The sequence below is a fragment of the Crinia signifera genome, chromosome 6, assembly GCF_055691185.1.
Source record: "Crinia signifera chromosome 6, ASM5569118v1, whole genome shotgun sequence".
NCBI lineage: Eukaryota > Metazoa > Chordata > Amphibia > Anura > Myobatrachidae > Crinia > Crinia signifera.
In genome coordinates, this window is record NC_139222.1 from 61,209,522 (window position 1) to 61,231,243 (window position 21,722).

The 21,722-nt window shown below is 47.2% G+C and overlaps 1 protein-coding gene across 1 annotated transcript in view; it reads right to left on the reverse strand.

Moving 5' to 3' along the window:
• Positions 1 to 6,242: 6,242 nt before the first annotated feature.
• LOC146009599 (uncharacterized) overlaps positions 6,243 to 21,722 on the reverse strand; it is a 186,029-nt gene continuing 170,549 nt past the window's right edge. The window contains exons 2-6 of the mRNA XM_083150048.1: positions 7,858 to 7,956; positions 7,349 to 7,447; positions 6,929 to 6,988; positions 6,536 to 6,640; positions 6,243 to 6,412 (exon numbers count right to left, since the gene is read on the reverse strand). Coding sequence (XP_083006174.1) covers positions 6,309 to 6,412; positions 6,536 to 6,640; positions 6,929 to 6,988; positions 7,349 to 7,447; positions 7,858 to 7,956 — 467 coding nt within the window. The 3' untranslated portion in view covers positions 6,243 to 6,308. The remainder of the gene's footprint in view (positions 6,413 to 6,535; positions 6,641 to 6,928; positions 6,989 to 7,348; positions 7,448 to 7,857; positions 7,957 to 21,722) is intronic.

The window sequence follows — 21,722 nt, forward strand, 5'->3', positions numbered from 1 at the left end:
AAGCAGAAGTACAGGAACGGTATCAGGAAACTTCAAGAAGTCTTGAGAGGAGAGGAGCCGAACAGCAAGTCTGCTTACGAGGAAACAGGTTTGCCGAGTGGTAGCTGGAGTGCCTGGGGACACCCGTTTTATGTGAAACAAACAAAAGGTTTTTTCCACGCCCAAAGCAGGTCCTGTGATTGGATTATGGAAATTGTTCACGCCCCAAACATATCTGCAGAGACCAATCTCAGGGTCTGGATCTTGGGCGGGAAAAACCTTTTGTTTGTTTCACATAAAAAGGGCGTCCCCAGGCACTCCAGCTACCACTCGGCAAACCTGTTTCCTCGTAAGCAGACTTGCTGTTCGGCTCCTCTCCTCTCAAGACTTCTTGAAGTTTCCTGATACCGTTCCTGTACTTCTGCTTGCATTTGAAATCTTTGCTGGCCTCACGGAACTCGGCTGGTTTCAAGTGCTACTAGCAAAAGTTCCTGAACGGTAAATCTTTTTCTATCAGTATTTCGATATAAATATACCTTATTTTTAAACTGTATTCTGTATGTAAACGCTCATTGCACCCAGTGTTCCCTCCCCCCCCCCCCGCTTCCACGAGGCCCCTAGGCGTTTGGCGGTATATCGAGCGACCGACGCTTGCCCGTATAGCACACCGACCCCTCCTCCCCGGAGCCTGGGACGCTCGAGCTAATGAGACGCTCGAGCTAATGAGACGCTCGAGCAGCAACGACGGTATCCGCTCCCCGTCGCTCGGCCCTGCTTTCCCCGTCTTTTCTCCGTGCAGCCATGCTTCCAACCTCTCCCAGTGTTCCCTCCCCCCCGCTTCCACGAGGCCCGTAGACATTTGGCGGCCATTTTGTGTAACCCTGCCTCCGAGCGAAACTGCCTCGAGCGCTCTCGAGCGACGCTGCCCCTCCTCCCCGGGGCTACTGTATGCCCGCTCCCCGTCGCACAGCCCTGGTTTCCCCGTCCTTTCTCTGTGCTTCCAACCTTTCCCAAACCTCTCCCAGTGTTCCCTCCCCCCCGCTTCCACGAGGCCCGTAGACATTTGGCGGCCATTTTGTGTAACCCTGCCTCCGAGCGAAACTGCCTCGAGCGCTCTCGAGCGACGCTGCCCCTCCTCCCCGGGGCTACTGTATGCCCGCTCCCCGTCGCACGGCCCTGGTTTCCCCGTCCTTTCTCTGTGCTTCCAACCTTTCCCAAACCTCTCCCAGTGTTCCCTCCCCCCCGCTTCCACGAGGCCCGTAGACATTTGGCGGCCATTTTGTGTAACCCTGCCTCCGAGCGAAACTGCCTCGAGCGACGCTGCCCCTCCTCCCCGGGGCTACTGTATGCCCGCTCCCCGTCGCACGGCCCTGGTTTCCCCGTCCTTTCTCTGTGCTTCCAACCTTTCCCAAACCTCTCCCAGTGTTCCCTCCCCCCCCCGCTTCCACGAGGCCCCTAGGCGTTTGGCGGTATATCGAGCGACCGACGCTTGCCCGTATAGCACACCGACCCCTCCTCCCCGGAGCCTGGGACGCTCGAGCTAATGGGACGCTCGAGCTAATGGGACGCTCGAGCTAATGGGACGCTCGAGCTAATGAGACGCTCGAGCAGCAACGACGGTATCCGCTCCACGTCGCTCTGCCCTGCTTTCCCCGTCTTTTCTCCGTGCAGCCATGCTTCCAGCCTCTCCCAGTGTTCCCTCCCCCCCGCTTCCACGAGGCCCGTAGACATTTGGCGGCCATTTTGTGTAACCCTGCCTCCGAGCGAAACTGCCTCGAGCGCTCTCGAGCGACGCTGCCCCTCCTCCCCGGGGCTACTGTATGCCCGCTCCCCGTCGCACGGCCCTGGTTTCCCCGTCCTTTCTCTGTGCTTCCAACCTTTCCCAAACCTCTCCCAGTGTTCCCTCCCCCCCGCTTCCACGAGGCCCGTAGACATTTGGCGGCCATTTTGTGTAACCCTGCCTCCGAGCGAAACTGCCTCGAGCGACGCTGCCCCTCCTCCCCGGGGCTACTGTATGCCCGCTCCCCGTCGCACGGCCCTGGTTTCCCCGTCCTTTCTCTGTGCTTCCAACCTTTCCCAAACCTCCCCCCCCCCGCTTCCACGAGGCCCCTAGGCGTTTGGCGGTATATCGAGCGACCGACGCTTGCCCGTATAGCACACCGACCCCTCCTCCCCGGAGCCTGGGACGCTCGAGCTAATGGGACGCTCGAGCTAATGGGACGCTCGAGCTAATGAGACGCTCGAGCAGCAACGACGGTATCCGCTCCACGTCGCTCTGCCCTGCTTTCCCCGTCTTTTCTCCGTGCAGCCATGCTTCCAGCCTCTCCCAGTGTTCCCTCCCCCCCGCTTCCACGAGGCCCGTAGACATTTGGCGGCCATTTTGTGTAACCCTGCCTCCGAGCGAAACTGCCTCGAGCGCTCTCGAGCGACGCTGCCCCTCCTCCCCGGGGCTACTGTATGCCCGCTCCCTGTCGCACGGCCCTGGTTTCCCCGTCCTTTCTCTGTGCTTCCAACCTTTCCCAAACCTCTCCCAGTGTTCCCTCCCCCCCCGCTTCCACGAGGCCCCTAGGCGTTTGGCGGTATATCGAGCGACCGACGCTTGCCCGTATAGCACACCGACCCCTCCTCCCCGGAGCCTGGGACGCTTGAGCTAATGAGACGCTCGAGCTAACGAGAAGTTGACGCATTAGCAACTGAGTGCTGTACAGTACATCATTGTCAATTATTACCACCAACGTTGTTTTTTTTTTTGGGGGGGGAGGGGGGGGGGTAAAGGTACTGTAACATTTTTAAAAAAAAATGTTTAATGTAAATGTACTATAGTAATTTGTATTGCGAAAAAGTCCATGTACTGTATTTCTAAATGTACTGTCTTCTCTTCATACAGGGAAGTCTCTAGTACAGCTGTCCAAAATGCCAGTTAAGATCAACAAGGCGATGAGCAAAATAATTGCAAACATGAAAAAAGAAAATAAAACTACCAAAGAGATCCAGGCTTGGCTGAGGGAAAGTGGGATTGTAGTCACTTTACAAACAGTGCGCTATCATGCTTTCGAGAGAACAACGGCCAGAAAGGAAATATTTGCTCCAAAGTGCTCTTGGTAAGATCAGTGTTGTGTAGTAAATTACCTGTAATGTACTGTACTGTATTGTTTGTTAAACTGGTACTGTATAAACTACTGTACTGTACAGTATGTCCAGTAGTATTAACCTTTGCTGTACTACAGTAATATAGAACATGAAACGTTTCAGTCATTGCCTTGTACTGTACTGTACATTAACTCTTATTTACTGTGTGCACTGTAGGAGAGCTGAAAAAATTGTGGAGAAAATAACTCGTGAGAATGATGAAATCTCTGCTCGACAAATTAAAAACATCTTCAAAACAGAGTATGATTTTGACATATCACTCACCAGCATTCGAAAAATGCGTCGGAAAATGGGATGGAAATATTGTGCTACAAGGTACAGTACAGTAAGAGTTTTGTATAGAGCAGTAATGCGCGCCATTTCACATTAACCCCTTGAGTGGTGGGTTTTGCTGTACAAACCTACAGTACCAGGGCAGCGGCGGCAGAGCTTGATGCTACTGTTCCTCATAGTGACAATGGCGTCATGATGAGGGATTTTCGTGGCAGCTCTGGAGGACTCGGCCTGAGCACTCGCCAGCCCCCACAAGCCGCACCAACCATACCCGGCAGTGGGGGAGGGGTGGGGGAATTGACTGGAGGTGCTGCACCAGTGGTGCACACAAGGACACCACTGGCGTACACCTACTGTATAGTGGCATGCCTTGAGATTTTCCGGGACAGCCCACTGCACCAGCACAGCTGAATCCGGAAAATCTCCAGGCATTCAGTACAGTACCACTCAAGTGGTTAATACCTACATTATTTGCATACAGTACTGCACGGTTGTTTAATGATGTCTATAATACAGTACTGTATTAAATTACCTGTATATTTTTGTGCTGTTGACAGGATAACTCCCATGGTTAGAGATGTCAACAAAGAGAAGAGAGTGGAACAGGCACGTCGTTGGATTGAGAGCGGTGAAACTTTTCAGGATGTCCTTTTCACCGATGAATCCTCAGTTGCACTCGAGAGGTTCTCGCGAATGTCATTCCGTAAGAAGGACCATATCTCATTGAAGCCACGGCCAAAGCATCCACTGAAAGTCCACGTATGGGGAGCCATATCACGATTGGGAGCTGGCCCATTGTTAATGTTCGAAGGTACAGTATAGTACAGTATACAGTACCATGCGTTGTCTGTGTTTGTAAGAAATAATGTACTATACTGTACACTACAATAATTAAAATTGAATGCAGTGGTTATTAATAAACAATACTGCTTTTTTCTCTAGGGATCATGGATAAACAATTCTTTCAAGAAAGAATAGTAGAGGGATGTATGGTGCCATATGTGCGGAAACGTTTCCCATCGCATCATAGACTATTCCAGGACAATGATCCTAAACACTCTGCCTCTGCAAAATTCATGGAAGAGAAAGGCATCAATTGGGAACGCACACCACCAGAGTGAGTATTGCTTTAATATTGTACTGTACTTTTATGGTTTTATCAAGATTGTATGCTTTTCTGTTCTAAAAGAAACATTATTGAAATACCTTTATTGTATCATACTGTTTACTTTAGATCCCCGGACATGAATCCAATTGAATTGGTATGGGCTCAAATGAAGTATTACATCAGGAACACTGCGAAGCCGACAACAAAACAGCAGCTGTTGGATGGGATCCGTAAATTTTGGCAAGAAGTGCTGACACCGGACATTTGTAATAATTGCATAAATCATCTATATAAAGTATTGCCTGTTATAGTCAAAATAAATGGACAACCCAGTGGTATGTAGTACTGTATTAAAATAGTATAGAAGTACTTAATCAGTCTGTTTTCTGTGTGTTTCTCTATGAACCCCCACCCCAAAATACTGTATAATAAAAATAAAAGTTGTGTGTGTGATGTTACAGTACTGTACAGCAGTGTTGCAAGCAAGGGGGTACGGTGTGGTACAGAGTACTGTACAGTACCTGTAAGAAATACAGTATGTTGCAGGTACGCAGTACCACTTACTCCCTGACCCACTGTCAATTCTATTTTTAATTTAAGTCTAAATATAATACATCCGCAGCCCGCCCACTCAGCGTTATGATTGGCGTAGCTACCGCTACTGCTGATTTAGCCTGTCACACTGACAGGCATCTGCAGTGGCGATAGCATGAAGAGCAGGCTCCACAATTGTAAGCACAATCTGCCCAGCTCTCCGCCAAGCAAGAGCCAACCGACCCCCAGTCATTTCCTGCTTCTCATTCCCTGTCTCCTGATGCCACGCCACTATTGTCATTTAGGGCCTTATTCGCATTCACTCTTTCTGTCACAATTCTTCTTAGATGGACAAAACTGCAGGTGGGGCAGATGTACAGTATAATGAGCAGAGAGAATTAGATTTGGGTGAGTTACAGTATTTTGTTTCTGTGCAGGAAAAATACTGACTGCTTTATTGTTACACTGCAATATAGAGCTTACTGTACTGTACTTTGAAGTACAGTACAGTAAAACCCCACCCAAATCTAATTCTCTCTGCAATAGTAAAATCTACCCCACCTGCAGTGCACATGGTTTTGTCCATCTAAGAAGAATTTTGTCAGAAAGAGTAAATTCGAATAAGGCCCTTAGTCACTCTTCTAGCTTTGTGTGACCACGAACACTCATGACACATGGCCACACCCATACAGTATTTGGTAGAGCCCATGAGTACTGTACCACCAAGAAAAAAATTCTACCTGCACCACTGCTGTACAGTACCTTTTGTTTATTATTCTGTCCTGCACCTTGCTACTGAACTGTACCTTGTCCCCTCTGATTGTACTGTATGCCATATTATCCATCTGTTGTCAATAAAAGTATTTTACTGTACTGTACATGTGGATAACAAGTAGAAAAATGTTGATTCGGTGCAATGTACTGTACTGTAGACAGTCTGTTTTACTGTATGTGTGTGTCTTGCTGAACCCCCACCCCAAACAAATAAAAAAAAAAAAATAATCTGTGTGTGATTTTTTTTTTTTTTCTATTCTGTACTGTACTGTACCTTGCTACCTTTTCCCCACTGATTGTACTGTATGCCATATCATCCATCTGCTGTCAATAAAAGTGTTTACTACAGTATTCAGTATTTGCAGTAGCATACAATAAGTTACTGTACAGTATCGTCTCACGCTGGAAAAAAGACAAGGATACATTGGAGTAACAATAAAATATTTATAAATACAGTATGAAAAAAAAAGAAACAACGCCAGAATAACAATTAAATTAAACGAACTAAAAATTGGAAAATGAAATCAATGAACTGGTGCATCAGCACCCGCACCGCCTCAAGCGCCCTGAGCCGCTGAGCCCTCTGTTGTTGTTCTGTGGTGGGGAAGTAAAATGTTAACGTTACTATAGTGTACTGTACGGTAAGTACTGTACTGTACTGTATTATTATTCTACAAAAGCAATCCCAACCACTGACATACTGTACTGTAACTGTACCTCTATAATTGGGGCCGGGACCCGGGCCAGGCCCCTGCGAGTCTGATCCTGGCCTGTGCTGGCTTATCCGCAGTTGGTGTCTTGGGCCCCCATGGACGATTGGCACTGTAGTGGGAGAAAAAGTGAGCATTACAATACAGCATGTACAGAACCTGTTCCACTTAGTGGCCCTTCTTCACTTCAACGGTGGTGGTCGTACTGTACTGTACAGTATGCCATAAAATAAAGCATGCCATGCCAAAAGAAGAAGCTGGTGGGTGGGACAGGCTTTTCTATTGGAATTACTGTTCAGGACTGTGTCAGAGGCGGAACTCAGTTCCCTCTACCATTGGAAACCAGTTGCCCATCACTTTTACACCTCTGGTTACAGTGCAGTACTACAGTAATTCTTACCACTTTCATCGTCCTCCTCCTCATCTTCCTCCAGCTCCATGGCCTCCACCTCAATGATGTCTGAGTGGAGAAAGGAAAATACAGTAGTACAGGAAAAAAAACATCATTTGCCTACTTACAGGTACTGTACTGAACATGTACTGTACAGTACAACTCCATAGAAGAAGGTCCTAATGGTGTAGATTGAAATGTCTACACACCATCTCCAAGCGGGCACCACCCACCTACAGTAGTGTACTGTACAAACAGGCAAGGCCCAAAGTCTGCGTGACACCCAGCGCAGAGCCCCCCCAAAGTGAAGTCCTACACCAAAGGCATTGTCAGTTCCTCCAGAACCACCTGCACTTCCAACCACTTCAACAGCCAACCCCCACCTCCGCATCCCACAAAGCACCCCCTCCACCGGACCACTGTACTCACTGCCTGGCTCCTGGTCCTCCTGCTGCTCCACCTCCTCCTCCTGTTCCTTCTCGGTGTCGAGGAGAACCGCCTCTTCTACCCGGGTGTGGCCTAGTGATGCTGCATTAAAAATAAAAAAAAATAAAAACATTGTAAACGTACTGTACTGTAAAGTAAATTCCCTTCTACTTTTAGAACTCCATAGAACGGTTGTGTCAAAGTCATGGCCCTCCAATTGTTGTGGAAGTACTGTACACATCCCACCCAGCATGCCATGCCACAGTTTTAACAATCCATCATACTGTACTGTATACAAAAAGTGGCATGCTGGGATGTGTACATATGTACTGTACAACCAGCAAAGGCCCAAAGGCTGCGTGACACTCAATGCAGTGCACCCCAAAGTGAATGCCTTCGCTGAACGGCATCTTCAGTTCCTCCAGAACCACCTGCACTTCCAACCACTTCAACAGCCAACCCCCACCTCCGCATCCCACAAAGCACCCCCTCCACCGGACCACTGTACTCACTGCCTGGCTCCTGGTCCTCCTGCTGCTCCACCTCCTCCTCCTGTTCCTTCTCGGTGTCGAGGAGAACCGCCTCTTCTACCCGGGTGTGGCCTAGTGATGCTGCATTAAAAATAAAAAAAAATAAAAACATTGTAAACGTACTGTACTGTAAAGTAAATTCCCTTCTACTTTTAGAACTCCATAGAACGGTTGTGTCAAAGTCATGGCCCTCCAATTGTTGTGGAAGTACTGTACACATCCCACCCAGCATGCCATGCCACAGTTTTAACAATCCATCATACTGTACTGTATACAAAAAGTGGCATGCTGGGATGTGTACATATGTACTGTACAACCAGCAAAGGCCCAAAGGCTGCGTGACACTCAATGCAGTGCACCCCAAAGTGAATGCCTTCGCTGAACGGCATCTTCAGTTCCTCCAGAACCACCTGCACTTCCAACCACTTCAACAGCCAACCCCCACCTCCGCATCCCACAAAGCACCCCCTCCACCGGACCACTGTACTCACTGCCTGGCTCCTGGTCCTCCTGCTGCTCCACCTCATCCTCCTCTTCCTCCTCGGTGTCGAGGGGAACCGCCTCTTCTACCCGGGTGTGGCCTAGTGATGCTGCATTAAAAATAAAAAAAAATAAAAACATTGTAAACGTACTGTACTGTAAAGTAAATTCCCTTCTACTTTTAGAACTCCATAGAACGGTTGTGTCAAAGTCATGGCCCTCCAATTGTTGTGGAAGTACTGTACACATCCCACCCAGCATGCCATGCCACAGTTTTAACAATCCATCATACTGTACTGTATACAAAAAGTGGCATGCTGGGATGTGTACATATGTACTGTACAACCAGCAAAGGCCCAAAGGCTGCGTGACACTCAATGCAGTGCACCCCAAAGTGAATGCCTTCGCTGAACGGCATCTTCAGTTCCTCCAGAACCACCTGCACTTCCAACCACTTCAACAGCCAACCCCCACCTCCGCATCCCACAAAGCACCCCCTCCACCGGACCACTGTACTCACTGCCTGGCTCCTGGTCCTCCTGCTGCTCCACCTCATCCTCCTCTTCCTCCTCGGTGTCGAGGGGAACCGCCTCTTCTTCCCGGGTGTGGCCTAGTAATGCTGCATTAAAAAAAAAAAAAAAAACATTGTAAACGTACTGTACTGTACAGTAAATTCCCTTCTACTTTTAGAACTCCATAGAACGGTTGTGTCAAAGTCATGGCCCTCCAATTGTTGTGGAAGTACTGTACACATCCCACCCAGCATGCCATGCCACAGTTTTAACAATCCATCATACTGTACTGTATACAAAAAGTGGCATGCTGGGATGTGTACATATGTACTGTACAACCAGCAAAGGCCCAAAGGCTGCGTGACACTCAATGCAGTGCACCCCAAAGTGAATGCCTTCGCTGAACGGCATCTTCAGTTCCTCCAGAACCACCTGCACTTCCAACCACTTCAACAGCCAACCCCCACCTCCGCATCCCACAAAGCACCCCCTCCACCGGACCACTGTACTCACTGCCTGGCTCCTGGTCCTCCTGCTGCTCCACCTCATCCTCCTCTTCCTTCCTACAGTACACCGCATTGTTGATCCCTATTCACACACAGCCCCAATTGTTTATGGTGTACTGTACAGTACATGTACTGTAGGGTGTGGATTGAAATGTCGAATGACATAATGTCGAATGTCAAAATGTCGACACCACAATGTCAAATGTGTAAAAATGTCGACATGGGTTAATGTCGACATTTCAAAAATGTCGACTGCCATAATGTTGACTGGGGTTATGTCGAATTGCTCTTTTGGGTTTTTTTTGGCCCGAAATGTCAACAGTGTCGACATGGACACTATTGACATAGTGAATCGGACCCTCGCATCGCTCGCTTCGCTCGCGATGCTTAGGGCATTTTTACACATTTGACATTGTGGTGTCGACATTTTGACATTCGACATTATGTCATTCGACATTATGACCGCATCCCGTACTGTGAAAGTGCGCCGTTGATATGGTCTGCTGCCCAGGGCCCACACAGACCATATCGACGGTGCTCTCTAGAGCCGCCAACCCCCCCTCCCTGTACCCCCCTCGGTACAGTACTGTGCTTACAGCGCCTGATGGCCTGAAGTCTCTCAGGATCCCTCCTGACCAGGTCACTCCAGCGCCGCTCTAAGGAGCGGATAGACCGCTGACGGCCAGTGTCCCTAAGGATAGCCCTGCGGGTCTTTCTGTAGGCCTTCATTTTCTCCTTGTTGCTGGAGAGAGTCCTGTCTCTCCAGCGCACAAGGTGCCTCAGCTCCCGGGTGCTGTACGGGCCCTCTCTGCGCTCCGCCATTGTACTGTACAATGCAGTGGTGCACAGCATACAGTACAATAAAGCACAGGTGACGCAAAATTTCGGCGCGGGGGTCCTAGACACATGACTTTCATCATGCGCCCAAAACTTTATTTAAAAGAGTTTGGAGATACTAAATCGCTAGGACATACTGTACTGTATAGTTTTATTAAATATCATTCTACAAAATACTGTACACACTGTATTCCAATAGAAAAAACCCTGAGGATGGCCCGCCAGCTCTGGAAGCACGTCTGGCACGGCCCGCCCCTTCGTGGATTCTTTGCTCTGCAGGAGATGTTGAAGTGTAATGACCTGTATTAGCCGACCCCCTCCACCCCTGGGGGGAGGGGAGGAGGCGCTTGACTTCATTACTCCTTGCAAGAGACAATACAGTATTGCAGCGTGTGAAATAGGGCTTTCTTAAACCAGTCACCCCCGGCAAACCTCGCACTGGACGCTTCAACTCATACTGTAACTCTTGGTCCTCGCGGAGGTTCAGTCGCATTAGCGGCTAAATCTCCCGAGTGTACTATCTAGATTCGGCCGCAGATGCGCCTGAACCTCCGTGAAGTCTGGTCTGTCAGGACTCGGCTTGTGAATCCTTCAGTACACATTTAGTGGTCTACGCTAGCTTTATTGATTACTGTGCATTTATAAATAAATAAATGAATGAATGAATAAATAAATAAACATCAAAATTATCTTACAACCCCCTCCCCTCCGTAATCGAACTCGGGCCTCCTGCTTGGATTGCCGCGCAGCTAACCACTAGACTACTGCACGGTCATGTAAACCGTGGCAGGAGGAGGAGGAGCAGCAGTTGTGATGGCAAAACCAGTACCCCTGCAGCCTCTGAGACGCCCCCCTGGCGAGAACCCCGAGGACGGCACGGCCCGCCCCTTCGTGGATTCTTTGCTCTGCAGGAGATGTTGAAGTGTAATGACCTGTATTAGCCGACCCCCTCCACCCCTGGGGGGAGGGGAGGAGGCGCTTGACTTCATTACTCCTTGCAAGAGACAATACAGTATTGCAGCGTGTGAAATAGGGCTTTCTTAAACCAGTCACCCCCGGCAAACCTCGCACTGGACGCTTCAACTCATACTGTAACTCTTGGTCCTCGCGGAGGTTCAGTCGCATTAGCGGCTAAATCTCCCGAGTGTACTATCTAGATTCGGCCGCAGATGCGCCTGAACCTCCGTGAAGTCTGGTCTGTCAGGACTCGGCTTGTGAATCCTTCAGTACACATTTAGTGGTCTACGCTAGCTTTATTGATTACTGTGCATTTATAAATAAATAAATGAATGAATGAATAAATAAATAAACATCAAAATTATCTTACAACACCCTCCCCTCCGTAATCGAACTCGGGCCTCCTGCTTGGATTGCCGCGCAGCTAACCACTAGACTACTGCACGGTCATGTAAACCGTGGCAGGAGGAGGAGGAGCAGCAGTTGTGATGGCAAAACCAGTACCCCTGCAGCCTCTGAGACGCCCCCCTGGCGAGAACCCCGAGGACGGCACGGCCCGCCCCTTCGTGGATTCTTTGCTCTGCAGGAGATGTTGAAGTGTAATGACCTGTATTAGCCGACCCCCTCCACCCCTGGGGGGAGGGGAGGAGGCGCTTGACTTCATTACTCCTTGCAAGAGACAATACAGTATTGCAGCGTGTGAAATAGGGCTTTCTTAAACCAGTCACCCCCGGCAAACCTCGCACTGGACGCTTCAACTCATACTGTAACTCTTGGTCCTCGCGGAGGTTCAGTCGCATTAGCGGCTAAATCTCCCGAGTGTACTATCTAGATTCGGCCGCAGATGCGCCTGAACCTCCGTGAAGTCTGGTCTGTCAGGACTCGGCTTGTGAATCCTTCAGTACACATTTAGTGGTCTACGCTAGCTTTATTGATTACTGTGCATTTATAAATAAATAAATAAATAAATAAATAAATAAATGAATGAATAAATGAATAAATAAATAAATAAACATCAAAATTATCTTACAACCCCCTCCCCTCCGTAATCGAACTCGGGCCTCCTGCTTGGTTTGCCGCGCAGCTAACCACTAGACTACTGTACTGTCATGTAATCCGTGGCAGGATGTGATGGCAAAACCAGTACCCCTGCAGCCTCTGAGACGCCCCCCTTGCGAGAACCCCGAGGACGGCCCGCCAGCGTCTGATACCTGTAGTTCTTTCATGGATTGTCTGAGTTTGTCCTTTCATAGATTAGTGCTGTCATGTACTGTAGTACTGTACTTTATTTTAGCGCAAGTCGATACCGTCCAACTCTGGAAAGGCAGGAGGCACTTTGACTTCAGCGCCTCCTCCATTTGCTCACTTGTACTGTATTGTACGTTCACTAGTGTCTCATTTTAATTTACTTTACTGTACTGTACTGTACTTTATCATTTCCCACGAGCACCTCATCGTGCATGAGCGTCTAATCGCGCACGAGCTTCTCATACAGTATAGTAATACGGCGAATGGAGGAATCACTCCGACTGTATCTTGATGGAGCATTAGCCACCCAGTGGTGGCAGATTGTATTACATGGCGAGCAACCATGTCGCTTGGCGGACGCCAGCGCCATAAAAATATCGATGCGCCAGAACCTCCGCCATGGCGTCCAGGCGGCAATAATAAGGCCGGCGCCATCTGTAGTTCTGAGGGTCTGTCTGTGATGTCATAAAGGGCCTGCTGATCAATGGGCAGCTTTCTGATTGGCTGCTGTATTTGATTGACAGATGGAAGCTGGCAGCTGATTGGCTGTCTAGCCTAAAGTGCTTTACACACCTCCCTGATGGTACCACTGGCTAAGACTCCACCTCAGCTCATTGGGTAATGAAAAATTTAGAACAATTGATGGATGAAAGCAGGCAGGCCGGCCATTTTGGAACGCTCATTGGACTTGTTTAATGCAATGCACCTTTGTATATTCACATGCATTCGCTTCATGCTGTAACCACTGTGCATAAAAATTTGGAAACATGGCATACAGTGTATCATTTGGTGTCTAAGTCATGTTTCCCATATTTTCCCTTCCCAGATACAAGCCCGTTTGAGTGTTTGGGGCACTTTTTAGCTAAAATCATCCTACAGGGCCTAACTGCATATGCTAAAGCCTGCATATATTGAATGGTGTAGTGGCCCCTGCAACCTCCAAAAATATCAGGACTTACTTCCCCAATAACCTGCTAACTCACCCCTGAAATACATACTTATTCACCCTATTTTGTTCATTGGACTCATTTCTCATTTGAAATGCCTATTTTTGGGGAGCCAGAAATGTGCGTCTTTAAAAGGTGATTTCTACGATACCCCACTTTTGCGCGTCGAACCTCAACTTTTCCCGTAAACGAAGAAAAACCGCAATTTTCAGGAGAAACGAGACAGACATCCCCTCCCTCTGCCACCCACCCGCCCAACTGAAAGCCAGCCATTAGACATGCACAGATAGTTCTGAGGGTCTGTCTGTGATGTCATAAAGGGCCTGCTGATCAATGGGCAGCTTTCTGATTGGCTGCTGTATTTGATTGACAGATGGAAGCTGGCAGCTGATTGGCTGTCTAGCCTAAAGTGCTTTACACACCTCCCTGATGGTACCACTGGCTAAGACTCCACCTCAGCTCATTGGGTAATGAAAAATTTAGAACAATTGATGGATGAAAGCAGGCAGGCCGGCCATTTTGGAACGCTCATTGGACTTGTTTAATGCAATGCACCTTTGTATTTTCACATGCATTCGCTTCATGCTGTAACCACTGTGCATAAAAAATTGAAAACATGGCATACAGTGTATCATTTGGTGTCTAAGTCATGTTTCCCATGTTTTTCCTTCCCAGATACTAGCCCGTTTGAGTGTTTGGGGCACTTTTTAGCTAAAATCATCCTACGGGGCCTAACTGCATATGCTAAAGCCTGCCTATTTTGAATGGTCTAGTGGCCCCTGCAACCCCCAAAAATATCAGTACTTACTTCCCCAATAACCTGCTAACTCACCCCTGAAATACATACTTATTCACCCTATTTTGTTCATTGGACTCATTTCTCATTTGAAATGCCCATTTTTGGGGGGCCAGAAATGTGCGTCTTTAAAAGGTGATTTCTACGATACCCCACTTTTGCGCGTCGAACCTCAACTTTTCCCGTAAACGCAGAAAAACCGCATTTTTCAGGAGAAACGAGACAGACATCCCCTCCCTCTGACCACCCACCCGCCCAACTGAAAGCCAGCCATTAGACATGCACAGATAGTTCTGAGGGTCTGTCTGTGATGTCATAAAGGGCCTGCTGATCAATGGGCAGCTTTCTGATTGGCTGCTGTATTTGATTGACAGATGGAAGCTAGCAGCTGATTGGCTGTCTAGCCTAAAGTGCTTTACACACCTCCCTGATGGTACCACTGGCTAAGACTCCACCTCAGCTCATTGGGTAATGAAAAATTTAGAACAATTGATGGATGAAAGCAGGCAGGCCGGCCATTTTGGGATGCTCATTGGACTTGTTTAATGCGATGCACCTTTGTATTTTCACATGCATTCGCTTCATGCTGTAACCACTGTGCATAAAAAATTGAAAACATGGCATACAGTGTATCATTTGGTGTCTAAGTCATGTTTCCCATGTTTTTTCTTCCCAGATACTAGCCCGTTTGAGTGTTTGGGGCACTTTTTAGCTAAAATCATCCTACGGGGCCTAAATGCATATGCTAAAGCCTGCCTATTTTGAATGGTCTAGTGACCCCTGCAACCTCCAAAAATATCAGGACTTACTTCCCCAATAACCTGCTAACTCACCCCTGAAATACATACTTATTCACCCAATTTTGTTAATTGGACTCATTTCTCATTTAAAATGCCCATTTTTGGGGGGCCAGAAATGTGCCTCTTTAAAATGTGATTTCTACGATACCCCACTTTTGCGCGTCGGACCTTAACTTTTCCCGTAAATGCAGAAAAACCGCAATTTTCAGGAGAAACGAGACAGACATCCCCTCCCTCTGCCACCCACCCGCCCAACTGAAAGCCAGCCATTAGACATGCACAGATAGTTCTGAGGGTCTGTCTGTGATGTCATAAAGGGCCTGCTGATCAATGGGCAGCTTTCTGATTGGCTGCTGTATTTGATTGACAGATGGAAGCTGGCAGCTGATTGGCTGTCTAGCCTAAAGTGCTTTACACACCTCCCTGATGGTACCACTGGCTAAGACTCCACCTCAGCTCATTGGGTAATGAAAAATTTAGAACAATTGATGGATGAAAGCAGGCAGGCCGGCCAATTTGGGACGCTCAGTGGACTTGTTTAATGCAATGCACCTTTGTATATTCACATGCATTTGCTTCATGCTGTAACCACTGTGCATAAAAATTTGGAAACATGGCATACAGTGTATCATTTGGTGTCTAAGTCATGTTTCCCATGTTTTTCCTTCCCAGATACTAGCCCGTTTGAGTGTTTGGGGCACTTTTTAGCTAAAATCATCCTACAGGGCCTAACTGCATATGCTAAAGCCTGCCTATTTTGAATGGTGTAGTGGCCCCTGCAACCTCCAAAAATATCAGGACTTACTTCCCCAATAACCTGCTAACTCACCCCTGAAATACATACTTATTCACCCTATTTTGTTCATTGGACTCATTTCTCATTTGAAATGCCCATTTTTGGGGGGCCAGAAATGTGCGTCTTTAAAAGGTGATTTCTACGATACCCCACTTTTGCGCGTCGGACCTCAACTTTTCCTGTAAACGCAGAAAAACCGCAATTTTCAGGAGAAACGAGACAGACATCCCCTCCCTCTGCCACCCACCCGCCCAACTGACAGCCAGCCATTAGACATGCACAGATAGTTCTGAGGGTCTGTCTGTGATGTCATAAAGGGCTGCTGATCAATGAGCAGCTTTCAAATTGGCTGCTGTATTTGATTGACAGATGGAAGCTGGCAGCTGATTGGCTGTCTAGCCTAAAGTGCTTTACACACCTCTTTGATGGTACCACTGGCTAAGACTCCACCTCAGCTCATTGGGTAATGAAAAATTTAGAACAATTGATGGATGAAAGCAGGCAGGCCGGCCATTTTGGGACGCTCAGTGGACTTGTTTAATGCAATGCACCTTTGTATATTCACATGCATTCGCTTCATGCTGTAACCACTGTGCATAAAAATTTGGAAACATGGCATACAGTGTATCATTTGGTGTCTAAGTCATGTTTCCCATGTTTTTCCTTCCCAGATACTAGCCCGTTTGAGTGTTTGGGGCACTTTTTAGCTAAAATCATCCTACAGGGCCTAACTGCATATGCTAAAGCCTGCCTATTTTGAATGGTGTAGTGGCCCCTGCAACCTCCAAAAATATCAGGACTTACTTCCCCAATAACCTGCTAACTCACCCCTGAAATACATACTTATTCACCCTATTTTGTTCATTGGACTCATTTCTCATTTGAAATGCCTATTTTTGGGGAGCCAGAAATGTGCGTCTTTAAAAGGTGATTTCTACGATACCCCACTTTTGCGCGTCGAACCTCAACTTTTCCCGTAAACGAAGAAAAACCGCAATTTTCAGGAGAAACGAGACAGACATCCCCTCCCTCTGCCACCCACCCGCCCAACTGAAAGCCAGCCATTAGACATGCACAGATAGTTCTGAGGGTCTGTCTGTGATGTCATAAAAGGCCTGCTGATTAATGGGCAGCTTTCTGATTGGCTGCTGTATTTGATTGACAGATGGAAGCTGGCAGCTGATTGGCTGTCTAGCCTAAAGTGCTTTACACACCTCCCTGATGGTACCACTGGCTAAGACTCCACCTCAGCTCATTGGGTAATGAAAAATTTAGAACAATTGATGGATGAAAGCAGGCAGGCCGGCCATTTTGGAACGCTCATTGGACTTGTTTAATGCAATGCACCTTTGTATTTTCACATGCATTCGCTTCATGCTGTAACCACTGTGCATAAAAAATTGAAAACATGGCATACAGTGTATCATTTGGTGTCTAAGTCATGTTTCCCATGTTTTTCCTTCCCAGATACTAGCCCGTTTGAGTGTTTGGGGCACTTTTTAGCTAAAATCATCCTACGGGGCCTAACTGTATATGCTAAAGCCTGCCTATTTTGAATGGTCTAGTGGCCCCTGCAACCTCCAAAAATATCAGTACTTACTTCCCCAATAACCTGCTAACTCACCCCTGAAATACATACTTATTCACCCTATTTTGTTCATTGGACTCATTTCTCATTTGAAATGCCCATTTTTGGGGGGCCAGAAATGTGCGTCTTTAAAAGGTGATTTCTACGATACCCCACTTTTGCGCGTCGAACCTCAACTTTTCCCGTAAACGCAGAAAAAACGCATTTTTCAGGAGAAACGAGACAGACATCCCCTCCCTCTGACCACCCACCCGCCCAACTGAAAGCCAGCCATTAGACATGCACAGATAGTTCTGAGGGTCTGTCTGTGATGTCATAAAGGGCCTGCTGATCAATGGGCAGCTTTCTGATTGGCTGCTGTATTTGATTGACAGATGGAAGCTAGCAGCTGATTGGCTGTCTAGCCTAAAGTGCTTTACACACCTCCCTGATGGTACCACTGGCTAAGACTCCACCTCAGCTCATTGGGTAATGAAAAATTTAGAACAATTGATGGATGAAAGCAGGCAGGCCGGCCATTTTGGGACGCTCATTGGACTTGTTTAATGCGATGCACCTTTGTATTTTCACATGCATTCGCTTCATGCTGTAACCACTGTGCATAAAAAATTGAAAACATGGCATACAGTGTATCATTTGGTGTCTAAGTCATGTTTCCCATGTTTTTCCTTCCCAGATACTAGCCCGTTTGAGTGTTTGGGGCACTTTTTAGCTAAAATCATCCTACGGGGCCTAAATGCATATGCTAAAGCCTGCCTATTTTGAATGGTCTAGTGACCCCTGCAACCTCCAAAAATATCAGGACTTACTTCCCCAATAACCTGCTAACTCACCCCTGAAATACATACTTATTCACCCAATTTTGTTAATTGGACTCATTTCTCATTTAAAATGCCCATTTTTGGGGGGCCAGAAATGTGCCTCTTTAAAATGTGATTTCTACGATACCCCACTTTTGCGCGTCGGACCTTAACTTTTCCCGTAAATGCAGAAAAACCGCAATTTTCAGGAGAAACGAGACAGACATCCCCTCCCTCTGCCACCCACCCGCCCAACTGAAAGCCAGCCATTAGACATGCACAGATAGTTCTGAGGGTCTGTCTGTGATGTCATAAAGGGCCTGCTGATCAATGGGCAGCTTTCTGATTGGCTGCTGTATTTGATTGACAGATGGAAGCTGGCAGCTGATTGGCTGTCTAGCCTAAAGTGCTTTACACACCTCCCTGATGGTACCACTGGCTAAGACTCCACCTCAGCTCATTGGGTAATGAAAAATTTAGAACAATTGATGGATGAAAGCAGGCAGGCCGGCCAATTTGGGACGCTCAGTGGACTTGTTTAATGCAATGCACCTTTGTATATTCACATGCATTTGCTTCATGCTGTAACCACTGTGCATAAAAATTTGGAAACATGGCATACAGTGTATCATTTGGTGTCTAAGTCATGTTTCCCATGTTTTTCCTTCCCAGATACTAGCCCGTTTGAGTGTTTGGGGCACTTTTTAGCTAAAATCATCCTACAGGGCCTAACTGCATATGCTAAAGCCTGCCTATTTTGAATGGTGTAGTGGCCCCTGCAACCTCCAAAAATATCAGGACTTACTTCCCCAATAACCTGCTAACTCACCCCTAAAATACATACTTATTCACCCTATTTTGTTCATTGGACTCATTTCTCATTTGAAATGCCCATTTTTGGGGGGCCAGAAATGTGCGTCTTTAAAAGGTGATTTCTACGATACCCCACTTTTGCGCGTCGGACCTCAACTTTTCCTGTAAACGCAGAAAAACCGCAATTTTCAGGAGAAACGAGACAGACATCCCCTCCCTCTGCCACCCACCCGCCCAACTGACAGCCAGCCATTAGACATGCACAGATAGTTCTGAGGGTCTGTCTGTGATGTCATAAAGGGCTGCTGATCAATGAGCAGCTTTCAAATTGGCTGCTGTATTTGATTGACAGATGGAAGCTGGCAGCTGATTGGCTGTCTAGCCTAAAGTGCTTTACACACCTCTTTGATGGTACCACTGGCTAAGACTCCACCTCAGCTCATTGGGTAATGAAAAATTTAGAACAATTGATGGATGAAAGCAGGCAGGCCGGCCATTTTGGGACGCTCAGTGGACTTGTTTAATGCAATGCACCTTTGTATATTCACATGCATTCGCTTCATACTGTAACCACTGTGCATAAAAATTTGGAAACATGGCATACAGTGTATCATTTGGTGTCTAAGTCATGTTTCCCATGTTTTTCCTTCCCAGATACTAGCCCGTTTGAGTGTTTGGGGCACTTTTTAGCTAAAATCATCCTACAGGGCCTAACTGCATATGCTAAAGCCTGCCTATTTTGAATGGTGTAGTGGCCCCTGCAACCTCCAAAAATATCAGGACTTACTTCCCCAATAACCTGCTAACTCACCCCTGAAATACATACTTATTCACCATATTTTGTTCATTGGACTCCTTTCTCATTTGAAATGCCTATTTTTGGGGAGCCAGAAATGTGCGTCTTTAAAAGGTGATTTCTACGATACCCCACTTTTGCGCGTCGAACCTCAACTTTTCCCGTAAACGAAGAAAAACCGCAATTTTCAGGAGAAACGAGACAGACATCCCCTCCCTCTGCCACCCACCCGCCCAACTGAAAGCCAGCCATTAGACATGCACAGATAGTTCTGAGGGTCTGTCTGTGATGTCATAAAGGGCCTGCTGATCAATGGGCAGCTTTCTGATTGGCTGCTGTATTTGATTGACAGATGGAAGCTGGCAGCTGATTGGCTGTCTAGCCTAAAGTGCTTTACACACCTCCCTGATGGTACCACTGGCTAAGACTCCACCTCAGCTCATTGGGTAATGAAAAATTTAGAACAATTGATGGATGAAAGCAGGCAGGCCGGCCATTTTGGAACGCTCATTGGACTTGTTTAATGCAATGCACCTTTGTATTTTCACATGCATTCGCTTCATGCTGTAACCACTGTGCATAAAAAATTGAAAACATGGCATACAGTGTATCATTTGGTGTCTAAGTCATGTTTCCCATGTTTTTCCTTCCCAGATACTAGCCCGTTTGAGTGTTTGGGGCACTTTTTAGCTAAAATCATCCTACGGGGCCTAACTGCATATGCTAAAGCCTGCCTATTTTGAATGGTCTAGTGGCCCCTGCAACCTCCAAAAATATCAGTACTTACTTCCCCAATAACCTGCTAACTCACCCCTGAAATACATACTTATTCACCCTATTTTGTTCATTGGACTCATTTCTCATTTGAAATGCCCATTTTTGGGGGGCCAGAAATGTGCGTCTTTAAAAGGTGATTTCTACGATACCCCACTTTTGCGCGTCGAACCTCAACTTTTCCCGTAAACGAAGAAAAACCGCAATTTTCAGGAGAAACGAGACAGACATCCCCTCCCTCTGCCACCCACCCGCCCAACTGAAAGCCAGCCATTAGACATGCACAGATAGTTCTGAGGGTCTGTCTGTGATGTCATAAAGGGCCTGCTGATCAATGGGCAGCTTTCTGATTGGCTGCTGTATTTGATTGACAGATGGAAGCTGGCAGCTGATTGGCTGTCTAGCCTAAAGTGCTTTACACACCTCCCTGATGGTACCACTGGCTAAGACTCCACCTCAGCTCATTGGGTAATGAAAAATTTAGAACAATTGATGGATGAAAGCAGGCAGGCCGGCCATTTTGGAACGCTCATTGGACTTGTTTAATGCAATGCACCTTTGTATTTTCACATGCATTCGCTTCATGCTGTAACCACTGTGCATAAAAAATTGAAAACATGGCATACAGTGTATCATTTGGTGTCTAAGTCATGTTTCCCATGTTTTTCCTTCCCAGATACTAGCCCGTTTGAGTGTTTGGGGCACTTTTTAGCTAAAATCATCCTACGGGGCCTAACTGCATATGCTAAAGCCTGCCTATTTTGAATGGTCTAGTGGCCCCTGCAACCTCCAAAAATATCAGTACTTACTTCCCCAATAACCTGCTAACTCACCCCTGAAATACATACTTATTCACCCTATTTTGTTCATTGGACTCATTTCTCATTTGAAATGCCCATTTTTGGGGGGCCAGAAATGTGCGTCTTTAAAAGGTGATTTCTACGATACCCCACTTTTGCGCGTCGAACCTCAACTTTTCCCGTAAACGCAGAAAAACCGCATTTTTCAGGAGAAACGAGACAGACATCCCCTCCCTCTGACCACCCACCCGCCCAACTGAAAGCCAGCCATTAGACATGCACAGATAGTTCTGAGGGTCTGTCTGTGATGTCATAAAGGGCCTGCTGATCAATGGGCAGCTTTCTGATTGGCTGCTGTATTTGATTGACAGATGGAAGCTAGCAGCTGATTGGCTGT